At 45.9% G+C, this 12,462-nt stretch overlaps 1 protein-coding gene across 1 annotated transcript in view; it reads left to right on the plus strand.

Annotated features, from left to right (window-relative positions):
• Positions 1 to 1,059: 1,059 nt before the first annotated feature.
• The window catches only part of HOMER2 (homer scaffold protein 2), a 62,721-nt gene continuing 51,318 nt past the window's right edge, over positions 1,060 to 12,462 (plus strand). The window contains exon 1 of the mRNA XM_031048656.2: positions 1,060 to 1,310. Coding sequence (XP_030904516.2) covers positions 1,222 to 1,310 — 89 coding nt within the window. The 5' untranslated portion in view covers positions 1,060 to 1,221. The remainder of the gene's footprint in view (positions 1,311 to 12,462) is intronic.

A 12,462-nucleotide genomic window follows, 5' to 3' on the forward strand; every position in this document is an offset into this window, starting at 1 on the left:
AAACACTGCACCTTCCCCACAACTTCTAAACTTTCTTTGGAAGAAAGAAGTCAACATGAGATTTTTTAAAAAAAGAGATGAAAATAATCACTCTTGATGGCAGTGTATTAATTATAACTTTGTGTGGGAGAAGCTGAAATCCTCTCTTCTGTGTGAATTGGGCGTCTTTTCCCCACAGAAGAACTGTCTGTGTAGCACAGCCCTACAAACACCTGAATGAGCAGGCCCATGGCGTTCCTATGAACTTGTGTCCTATGATGCCTGTCAGGCGTCAGTGTCACCCGCGGGGTTGGGGGCCCTAACACAGCTGATGAGGGCAATTTTTCCTCCCAAGGGAAGGAATCATCCCTCTGTTTTCGTGGCACCTCTATGGGAAGGGTAGATGGCTGGAACAGATTTGGAGGGGGCTGAGGAGGACCAATGAGAGTCAGTTCTGGTGCATAGGCGCTTGGGGCTGAGTTGGGTGGAGGCTGAGTGCGAGCCCCCCATTCGGGCTCTGGGGCTGAGCCTGCACGGGCCCGTGGCCCGAATGCGGCTGAAACTCCCTGGGGGCTCGGAAGCCCCGTGGGTACGGGCCAGGCAGGGGCGCGGGGGAGTGAGGGAGCTGCGTTCGCTCCCGTCGATTCCCTGGGAAAACGGCTTCAAAGCGTGGCAAGCCGCGGGGACAGAACCGCCTGCTCGTGTTCCACCAGTCATCCCCCGCCGCAGCGATGCCTGGGGTCGGAAGGGCATCCCGGGACCCGCTCGCGGGGCAACAGCTACCGGAGCCGCCGGTCTCTCGGTCTGGGCTGCCCCCTCCCGCCGCTGGGGTTTATTGGCAGCGGGCGGGGCCGGCCCCGCAACTTCACCCGAAGTTTTCCTGCCGCCCGGTCCCCCCACGACAGGTCGCGCCCCCGCGCCCCGGGGACACGCGATGCTGACGTCCCGCTCCGGGTCTTGAACCCTCCCAGGGCCGCTCTCACCGCCGGCGGCCCGGGACCGGGCAGGGAAACGGAGGGGCCCCGGGGGCGCGCCCGCCGCCCCGCCCCGCTCCACTCCACAGCCTCACAGGGCGGTGGGTGCCGCGGGAGGCTGCTCGGTGCCGCCGCCGCCCGGGAAGGAGGTTATGTAAGGGGGGAGGGAGGCGGCGGGAGGAGGAGCAGGACGCCTCGCCGCCGCCGCCGTGCAGCCGCAGCCAGCCGGAGCTGGTGCCGGTGCCGGTGCTAGGGCTGGGGCGGCCGCATGTGCGAAGTGGGGACGCGGCCGCCGCTGGCCGCCGAGCGCGGGGAGCCGCCCGGGGGTGCCGCCGCCGAACGGTGCCGAGACATGGGGTGAGTCCGCAGGGCCCCGGCCACGCGTGGGCGCCGACCCCGAGTGAGCGCCGCGTCCCGCCCCTCCCCGCCCCGGCCCCTGCGCAGGTCGCCCGGGTGCGCTCCGCGACCCCGGCGTTTTATAACGTAATTAATCATTTATCGCCCGCTCGGAGCGGGGGCAGGGAGGCTCCCGCCCCAGCCACCGGCGGGGGAAAACCGCCCCCGGCACGTTACAAGGGGCAAAATCCCCGCTGGAGTAAGCGGGGAAGAGCTGGGGGTGTCGCGGCCCGGGGAACGCAGCTGCGGGCCGGGGTCCGGTCCCTCGCCGGGAAGCCGTGGGCTCTGCGCGCCGGGCTGAGCGGCGAGTTCATTGTCAGATGTGTGATGCTCTGGTTCAGCGAGAGCTCTCGGCTGCTGGAGGCTCACAATAAACTTGCCTGAACTGTGCCAGTTGTTCTGTAATTTGCGTTAATGTCCCCCCTTTTATTTCAAACATACGAGAAGTCGCTGATCACATGTGATCACCTCTTGGAGAATTCATCTTGATCCGTCCAAAAATGAGTACTGCGTTTTTCCCATCCTCTAACTTTAGCTAGGGGACAAAAGCCCAATGCTGGCATTAGAGCAGTTTGTGAACCGAATCTCAGCAAACAGACGTTAACGTTGTGCTTTTGGCTTAAACTATATATAGGGTTGAGAGCCTCTCGACCAGAATGGCTTGGGGGATTCCAAACCTACACATTTAATTTGCTTTATTTTTATCCTGTTATATTCTCTTACACCTTCCTCTTCCTCATGTCTCCTCACCCCGCTATGGCAGGGAATCATTATTCAGTTTCTGAGCTTCCTCATGCCACTTCCAACTATGCAAACTCACACTGTAGATTTGTTATTGTTAGTGATACAATTCGAGACCATAAGGATAAATAATGAATTAAAATACCATGCATGTGTCCGAATTTGATACCCAGGAGTACTGAATACAAGTACAGAGGCAGAGGGAGAAATAAGATCTAAATGAGTATCTCTCTGTGTATCACTTCAGGATTACAAGGGGCTCATTTGCTTCTTAATTAGGTAAAGTTCCACTGGAAAATAAACCAGAAACTGACGTGGGGTTTGGAGAAAGAAGCATCAAAACCTGGCTGAAGCAGCACTGCCCCACTGAGTCCAGGGTGGTCAGAAGCATCTACCCAAGGGAAACTTCCCTCTGTCGTTTACCTGGGCAGCTCTAAAGCAAATATTTGCGTGTTGTCATTTGTAACCATTTCTATGCTGGTAGATCTGTTTAGCTGAAAAGTTTAGCTGTGGCTTGCAGAGAACTGAGTGGACAATTGCAGTGGTCGCCCACTCCGGTGTGTATATCACCCGTAGCTCTGGGCTCAAAGTGCTCTGGCTCTGCATCCAGAGCTGTTCAAGCTGCAAAGGACTTAACGGCTTTTGAGGTCTCTGATTGTGCGCTGTGCTCTCTGTGTCCGTGCTGCTACATATGCTGTGCTGGGTTGTGCAGACTTGTATAGGTAGAGGAGGCACATTCACCAGTCTAGTTCAATATCATGATTTAATGTGTTTCACTTCAGGTAAGTTATTTCAGACTCAGCACGGTGCATGTGAGATCAGTCTCCCAGCATCATTCACTCCCAGGGCTGTGGCGTGGGTTGTACACCCTCGTACGCTCTGTACAGAGTGCACACAAGGGCTTTTGTGGGTTTACATTTTGCCAGTGTCTCACGTCATTATCTTGCCATTCATCCTCCTGATACAGAGAACTTGGAAGTACATTTGTGACAGTGTTGTTGCAGCTATGGCTTAGCACGTGTGACACATGAGAGAGCCCCGCCATGTTCCCCCCTGTTCCATTGCTGCTATTAAATCCTTCACCTCTGTGGGCTTCAGCTTTACCTTCTCTGAAATGGGTACTTCTGTCCTCATCTGTCTGTCTGAAGCATGTTGTGATCAGAGCATGGAACTTAGTCTGTCTTACTTGGAAGAATATGTTTTGTCCCAGATATTCCAGTGGGATTTGCTTCCTGGGCATATTTTGGTGTCACATAAGGTGACAATGACTGTACTCTTAGCTCTTAAAATGTTTTTTCTTTTCAAAAAGAAAAAATCCCCTTTTCTTTTCCTCTTGGGGGTGACCATTGCTAATGGTTCATTTCAGTGCTGCCTATGGATTTGGCAGTGACTGATGGTGCTATGAAACCTGATACAGCTACTTGAGCTCAGCAAAGCTATTTAAATTGCTTATTAGGTGTGAGCTGAGCTATTTAAACTGTTGGTTTAGTTCACCCTACCAGGCAGCAAGGTAGTGTCAGGTTTTAGGAAAGTAATTTTCATGTTTGGAAAAAAGGTAAAGCCTGTCCATTCAGGGGCTGTGAAAACAATGCTGTAAAAACCCCAAAACCCACCAAACAAAAAGTGTCCAGGAAAAAAAACCTGTTTCCATGCCCATTATTCCTTCTGAATAATGAAAACCACTGGGTTTAAGTCAAGCCACTGTTAAGGATCTCACTGGACAAATATTTACTTTAAAGGGAACAAATAGTCTCCTAAATCATCACTTTCTTCTACCCAGTACATCTGATAACAGTTGTTGCTTCAGTAGTCTCAGAGATTAAACTTTAGCTATTTCAAAACCACAATGTCATGTAATTCCCACTGTAGAAATCTTTGCCTGAAGTTACCACCAGATTTGTCTCTGGGTGTTGTAAGACAAGGGCTAACACAACCAAGAAAGTGACTCCCTTGTCTATGGCTCTGGCTTTAGAAAGCTGTGACTGCTCGTCCAATAGCTGTGATCTGATTCAATTTGACCTCAATTTAAACAGTCTTAAGCTAACTTTCCAGTTATAGAGATGGTTCAGGTTTAGTTATTAGATGAGTTAAGGAGATGCTGGGTAGCTGCTTCATATGTGCTTACGTTTTTTTACTGGTTCTTTTCTTTAGTATCTTTTTCTTTCCTTCTCTGTATGTTACAGAATATTTCTTGTTATGAGGTGTGTGACAAGTATCCACTTTGGATTAGACCTGTAAATCACTTCACTGCTGCTGAAGCTGTTCTTTATATTATCTGTTGGATTAAAACTCAACTAATTTAAATACCTTCCAGCAATAAAATGGAATTTTAAATCTGTTTTATAAATCATATCAAAATGAAAATCAGGCCTCTGTGTGTTAGATATTATTGCAGAAAGCTGTACAACAATGTAGAATTGTGTGCTGCACAGGTTAATGATGAACTAGCTCATAGTACACTTTCCTTTCGGCTGATAAGAGATGGCTTCTCTCTGCTGCTTCCACAGGGGCTAATGTGGTAAATGAGTCACATGAAGCTGGGATCCATCCATACCTCACCCAGGTGGGCTTTGAGCCCACACCTTCCTCCTGGAAAGTGGGAAAATGTGAGTTTCCAAGTCTGTATCAAGCAGTGAAATAATCTTTGTTTAAGGAGACTGGCCTCATGAGCAGAATCCTTCCCCTCTTGTAACACTTTCATGAGAAGGTACAGTTGGGGGCCTATATTTCTGAGAGCAGTCATATGTAATGTTTTTATTATGCAGTGACATTTAAGAACATCAGGAAAGCCTGCCTTGCACTCTTCCCTTCTGCTGTTGGCAATAGTAACATCCATTGGCCAACATAAGTCTCTATTTGGGAAGTAAAAGGCAAGCAAATGGGAGAACGAGGAAAGAAGAAGGTGAAGAAAGCAGAAGATGTGATGAAATTAGTGTTACAGGAAGACACTAATTTTGGACAGTGTTCAAAGCTGGCCTCTCGTGGTACTAGCAGTACTTTAGATACCATGGTGATAAGCTTCGCCTAAGAAGCTCTGTAGTGGGGAAGAGTGTGTTGCAGAGGAAATTCACCCTGGCCATCGTCCAGCTCCCACTGAAATCCACAGGAGTCTCACACCAGCTCCCTCCAAAGTTTGTCCCAGCCATCTGTCCATGTGGGAGGTGGGCATCCTGGGACCTGGGAGTGGCAGGCAGGTAAGGGCACCTGGGTTTCACTGCAAAGCCAGTGTCCCTCAAAGCAGGGCTGGGATGGGTATATGCTTAAACACAGCTGAGTTGATACTATGAGCTCAGGGACTCTCTTTTGAGTTTTTGATGACATCAGCTTTGGTTCAGTTCCTAGCCTAGCTCAGGAGGGTAGATTGCATTAGGCGTCATCCAATTGGGGATGGTATTCCAGGAAAGGGGCTTAGATTTGAGAGGTGCTGAGGCTGTTAATCTCATGGTTTTTGAAGCAGCTGGTTGGGGATGCTTGATTCTTCATAGCTTCAGTTCCATATGTAGCTATCCCCATTTTGCAGAGTGGATATAAACTGCTGCTCTTCTGACTTTGGGTATTCAGTGTCTCTAGATACTGGTGTCTGTACAAAATCCGGTGGAAAAGTTGGATCCAGAGAACTCTTGAGTTCTGTAACAGTATGTTGGGTTCACTGAAATGGATGGGAAAACTCCGCTGACCTCAACAGTATGTATAAAACATGTAATATGTAGTCCCTTTCTTACATTTAACATAGTTTAAATAAAGACAGAGAGGCAGGGAGCTTGTTGGTGTGGGAGAAAAGAAAAAAACCAGAGCAAATAGCTAGATCATCATCAGGATTTGTGTGTGCTTAGGGGTTTGGTGTGGTTGCATTCAGGTGAGCGAACAAACCTGTAATGCTGGAGTGTTTCATCCAAGTCTGCCATCAAGTGAGAGACTTTGTCACCTCTCACGCAATTATATGAGGAGCATATGAGGAGTGCAGATAGATGCATGTACTGAATTTTGGCAAAGATCACCTGTGTGAATAAGCTCCAAGGAAAACATGGGATTCGGAGAAATTACTAAACAAGCTAATAAAAGAGTAGCAGAAAGAAATGATGAAGGAATGACTCATATGAAAGACACAACAGGTTAAGAAAGAAGTTCTGGGGTCTGCTAGAGGTATGTTCAGCAAATGACAACAGGAAAAAATCTGCCAGTTCCACAGCTAGTTTGAGTGCCCTGGTGCAAATTACACCAAAATTTGCTCACATAGACAATGCTGTATAAAGAGTGGACACAAAGAAAACTTAATGTTAAGAGAGTGATCACAGTCAAGTTGCTTTCAGCTACTTACCTAATTAATTACCACTGTTAATATGATTAGCATTTGAGGAAAAAAATTATAAATAAAATATCCTTCTCAAAGTTGGGATGTCCCTTAAGCCTTTCTCTCTATTTGAAGAGAGGATGGTGAGTAGGTCTCCTGACAACAAAGGCATCATTTGAAATGTTAAGAATTATTTGATGTTTGATTACTTTAAACTGAAAGTAGGTTTAACTGGTTCAAGATCTGACAAAGTGCTCAAGCACGTTCCCAGCATGCCTGAAACAGGCATAGAAGAGTAATGATGTTGCTGAGAACTCAAGAGCACAGGCATCAGCCTGGTTTTACATCTAGATTTTCTGCAGGGTTGTGTATTCATGTATTCATTTTATTTATTCATTTGGCTCTATTAATGCAATGCTTACAGTAGCCTCACCCATGAATGTATATTTAAGGACACGTAAGTGTGTTTGAATCAGCTGTTGGTTTTCCTGTTAACTTTGTGATAGGGCGTGTGCAGAGTGGGAAGGTCCTCAGTCCCAAAGGTTGCTACACAGGCAAATATCTGCTTGCTTTCACCTCTGAATGCTGTCCATTGCTTTTGTGCACTTTGTGCACTGCAAATACAGCATGTGACTTGTTTATACTCTGTTTTGGTTGTGGCTCTTTAGGATGTAAATGTGCTTAGGGGAACATATTTCAACTCTGTTTCTCTGATAATTCAGCTGTACACTGTAAATAGCTGACAATTCTGTTATTAAATCTCAGAATGTGACAAGGCCACTGCTTTCAAATGAAGACAAGAAGCATTTAAGCTTGAGCATTACAGAAGTACTTTTAATGGCAAAAGCAATTAGGCAAGGAATAGACTATTAGTATCAGGCAAGGTTACTGCTGTGCCATAGCCACACATCACCCAGCACAGGTTAGAGACAGTGTGAGTAGCGGTTGTGTAATATGTACTAATGCAAAATGTACAAGATGAGATTGGATGATGCAGTTGATCTTTGATTATATTTTTGGTGACACATCCTAGCTGCTCTCTGCCTGTTTGTAAGAGAAATCTGCCCGCTGCTGCTGGCTCGGATGCTCTGTGCTTAGCTCATGTGTGACACGAGTCACTGGCTGCTTACTCCTCATTGACGTAGCAACTATTAGAGTTGGACCCTCTTGCATCACTTGGAAATGCTTTGTAATGGTAATTTTGCCACTGGGATAAGGATTAAAATGAAGACAATATTTTAAATAATTGATGCTTGAGGTATTGTAGGATTTGTTTAAAGAAAAAATGGGGCTTGCTGGATGACATCACTAAGCGGGACTGCCTGCTTAATGACTCATAGGGGAGCAGGAGGCTCTGCTGTGTAGGTGTTTTAGGATTTGTGGGCTTCGTGGTGAAGGCTGGCAAGACCAGGAGCTTTAGCTGCAAAACAACTATGGCTTTATCATGAAGAATGAGCAGATTTGACACAGGGGAAAGAGGGCCTGGCAATGGAGGTGTGAGCAGAAGTGACTGCTGGTAACGGTGCAAAGCTTATTCACTTCAGTGGTAACGCAACCTCCTTTTCTGCCTCCCACACACACTAGTCTCATTTTATTTATTTGACGTAGCATATCAAAATGCAAGATTGTATGGATTTCTGAAGGGACAAACTGTTTTCTTTCCATCTGGAAGTTTCACTGCAGCCTGCAGAATTTAGACACTTGAACCCTGCTGCAATTCAAAAGGAATTATCTGTAGAAGTTGCACTTTTATGCTGGCACATCAAGGTGCCTGAGCAGGCCTCTGGAGCTGCTAGGTGTTGTTAGTATTTGCATTATAGTAATAGAAGTCCTGCAACTGCTCACCAGGTGAAGTTTTGTACATCAGTGCAGCAAGACAGCAAAGGCTTCTGTGGAATGCATTTAAAAATATGTAGCCAGCTTGTAAAACACTTTTTCCTAAAACTGCTTCTAGTTGTACTGAGGATCCTTCCTTATGGGCTGTGAAATGGTGTGTATGACTACCTACTGTATACATACTTGTTGTTTGTCTCTGCTTAACACTCTGCAGTAGATTCTTCTCAGATATGGAACACTTTCTTGAGGGGAAAAATAGATATGACTTAATAAAACTTGTATGGCTCTGAAGGGAAATATTAATAATATTAGGTGGAGGTGTGAGCATCTTATTTTCAGTATTAGTTACTTATTGTTTCACCCCTGGAAGAAGAACAGGTAGAGTAGCTGGAAATGGGGGTGTTCAGCAAGGCTTTTCCTTTTGAAAACAATACTTCAAGATGCACACTCTCTGTCTTCGTATTAATCGTGTTGCAGTGACTGACTCAAGTTCTTTGCTTTTGGTGAGTTGCTCTGTAACAGCAACACTTTGTTGCCTTTATTTCATTCCCTGGTCTTATCAGGCTTTTGTATTCCAGCTTCCCACTACAAATCTGTTGCACACGTCTAAAATGTCTCCCTGTAGCTGTTTAAGTGAGAACATGTGATCTGTTTTGTGATACTGAAAATTGTCAATGAAAGCAGTTGAAAAAACAGGAGAAATTCTCTGAGATGAGATGTGCAGAATGTTCCCAGCCAGCACCCAGGGCTGCGCTGGGGCTCTGGGCTGCTGGGAGGGAATGTGGGGAAGAGTCTGACACCTTCTTATTGTTTATTTTGGAGAAGATGATGTGTGAAGAGGAGGCGGGAGCTTTGTGCGGGTGGCTAGTTCAGATGCTGGTGCAAGGATGACAACAGCATAGTTGTTGCCCTGTCTCTGCTTTGACATCACTCCATCTCTAACTGGGGTGTACCTATCCACTGCTCCTCCAGGTAAAGCCGCCACCTCTTACACCTTCACATGGCCCAAACCCCTAGTAGCCCCAAAGCTGAAATACTCCACCCTGACCTGCCAGGAGGTTTCTGCCCAGACAGGGCAGCCCCAGTGTGCTCACAGGCACAGGGTACATCCAAAAGCAGAACCACTGCCCTTCAGTATACAAGGAGGAGATAAAAGCATCTTTGGAGTCCATTTAGGTATGTGTGTAATCCAATGTCATAATTAAAGCCCCCTTCTCCAGCTACGACAGGGAGAGATTTCTTCTGTTATGAAACAATAAAGGAAATTTAGCTGCTTGAAACTACAGCACACAGGTGAATGAGAGCTTTCTCTTTTAGTGATTATTTTATCTTGTGTTTGACAGCTGTTTGTCACTAATGTAGTCCATTATGAGAGATAGCTAATGTTCTGTTGCCTGTTGTTGATACAGGTGGTCTTCATAAACTTGTATTTAAGGTATGTTCTAAAAATGTTAACACATAAAAAGCAGTCTAATTTGGTTTATGGTGCTTTTCAAGATGAACAGAATTTGGCTTGACTGGGAACAGGGATTTGTTACTTCTCTACAGCCACCCAAATTCAAGAAAATTCAATTAAAAGCTTGAGTCTGTAATCCCAGTTACACTAAAACACAGTAGCTGCTGTGCAGGGCTCAGATCCCACATTCCAGAAAGAGTTGGTTTGGGAGTTATTTGGGGTGGATGGGGAGGCTGCTCACCTCCTGCCAGGCAGATCCAGAAGTGTGTGTGAGTCTGTGCTTCCACAGGGAACTTTCCTTTATCCCCTGTGCCTTTTCCACCTTCCTCTGTGCTTTGTAACAGGGTAATGGGTTTGTGCATAATGTGAAAATCCACTTTGTCTTTTGAGAGATCTGAAGGACAAATTATGTCTTTAAAGTTTCTGTGCAAACCTCAAAGACATTCCCTGGGCAGAAAGTTCTGAGTATCTGGTTTTTGAGACCTTCAAAATTGCATATTATGGAAGATGTATCAGCTCTCAAGGACTTTGTTGTATGCAGCCTGATACTCTCAGCATTCTCTCTTGCCTTGTTTTGCCTCCCCAGACTGGTTTTACAGTGGGCTGTGGGGTGGGCTTCCTCCTTCAGCTGGACCAAGTTCCTTGTGAAGCCTGCAGTAAACACCTCTCCTGCAGTTGTTGTTACCGGCTTTTCCCTCTACAGACAAGATGTAGTCTGCATTTTTCAGTCTTGGAGCAGTGATCCTGCATATGTATTGTTCAGATCTTTGCAAAACTTCTCTCCGTTGAGTTAGAAATTAGCATTTCAAATTCTATGGGGGAGAAGTTGCCAAAGTTTTTGTATTTTAAGCTTAGAGTTTGGAACAGAATCAAAATATCTAATCCACTTTACATTCCCTGTTTAGTCTTTCCTCCCTGCTTTATGAATTGGCATCCTTGTCCTTAGGAGGTAGAGCAATGTGCAACTCCATAAGGCTTCTCCCATGAAATATCAAAGTAACATTGCCCTGATTTGCAGCACACTTTGCAATAACTGTTAAATTAACAGGAGTGGCATGAGGTTATACTGGAAAGAATTTATACTCATCAGCTGCTTTACAGGATGACCTCTGATTTATTGGCCAGAAGAGAAAATAGACACATGACTGCTGGGAATGATTTGGGATGCTTCAGTGCTGCCTGTTATCCCTCAAAAGCATGTCTGATTTACATGAGTTAGAGTGGTTCACACTTTGCACCTTGAATCTTCAGTTACTTCTCCCATTCTTTCCTTTTTTCGTCTCCTTTTAGCACTCCTCCTTCCCATGTGGTGACTTTGGAGCTGCTGCATCTCCCTGCAGGTGGACAGCTCAGGCAGTGCCTGGGGCAGCAGCAGCTCCAAGCCTTGGTTAAAGTGTTGGCTGGGGAGGCACACGCTAAAACACAGGGCTAGTGTGGGTTGTCTAGGGAGAAACAGGCAACTGAAATGCTCTTCTGCTGCCTTTCGGGGGGGTAGAAAAACTTCCTAAGGGAAATCTGTGTTTAGAGAGATCTGTAATAGAGGCCTTACAAGTCAAATGAATTTAATTCTTAGGGTGCTAAAGTGTGAATGTGCAAAAAGCATAGTAAGAATTTCTCACCAGTTGGCACCTTCTCTTCAGTGGCTGAGTGAGTACTTGATCCATTCTGCATGCTAACACCAGGCACTAATTTTAGATCACAAAGACTATGACAAGTTCAGTTTCTAGCTCTTGCTATAATTTACTTATGACAAATAGGGGAAACTCATGCATGAACTCTTTTTCTCCCCCCAGCTAGGGAGGTCTCAACTTCTGCTAACTAGGAATGTCCTACTATGAGAATGCCCTCAAAACAAATACCTGCAGGATGCAAGACATGATTCTTTAATCCTATTTTAAAACAAGTGTTCAGATAATTAAGCAGAAGGTCATTTAAGTTGTATACTGTGGGTTATTATTCTAGCATAAAAATCTGTCTAGAATTTACAAGCTAATTTTGCACACATTTGTTTGGTATAAAGAGGCAGTAACTTAGAGCAGGAGAGGATCAGGTCTCCAGCATGTACTCTCCTGTTGTTTTGAAGTGTGAATTCACTGCTACATGAATCCCATAAAAGGTTCAAAGCTCCACAGCAAAAATGTTAGTAAAGGATGCAGCTATAAGCCGGCTGTGTCATCTGGGATGTGTATCAGCCCGATGTATTATCCATCGGGTGCTTTGTTAGCATTTGGTAAATACGATGAGCTACTGGCTCTGTGCTGAAGTGGCACTGCAGAACTTAGCAGTGGTTTATCCAGACTGCAGGGAGCAGGATGAGCCTTTGGTCACCATGCAGCTGGCTTGTTTTGTTTCACGGGATTACTGGGGTTCTGTCTTCTCCTGTCTAATTGCATATAGTGCATGTGTAGTCCTATTCCATGGACCCTACTGCTCATAGGCCAGGGCTTGGTATGTGGCTACCTTTAATAATAGGACAATAACTTCAGTGTGTTTTCAACTCAAGAGTAGAGAAGGATTTAGAAGAAAATAGTGGGAAAATAAAGTATATGTATCAGTGCTGCCAGCTCACAGGGCAGCCAGCATAATCAAGCAGTAAATAGAGGCAACTAAATAAGGGCAATGCAGAATAGCTAAAATGAGGCATGTTATCCCCTGGCTATCACAGCAGTACTGTGCTCCAGCTGAGGACCCAGCACATAGCCAGTTTCATCAATAGCTGTGTGATAGCCGCAGGCCCTTGAGCCTGCACTGAACAGGAATCCTGGGAGAGAGCCCAGCCCCAGCGTGCA

Source organism: Melopsittacus undulatus, chromosome 9, assembly GCF_012275295.1.
Source record: "Melopsittacus undulatus isolate bMelUnd1 chromosome 9, bMelUnd1.mat.Z, whole genome shotgun sequence".
Classification (NCBI taxonomy): Eukaryota; Metazoa; Chordata; class Aves; order Psittaciformes; family Psittaculidae; genus Melopsittacus; species Melopsittacus undulatus.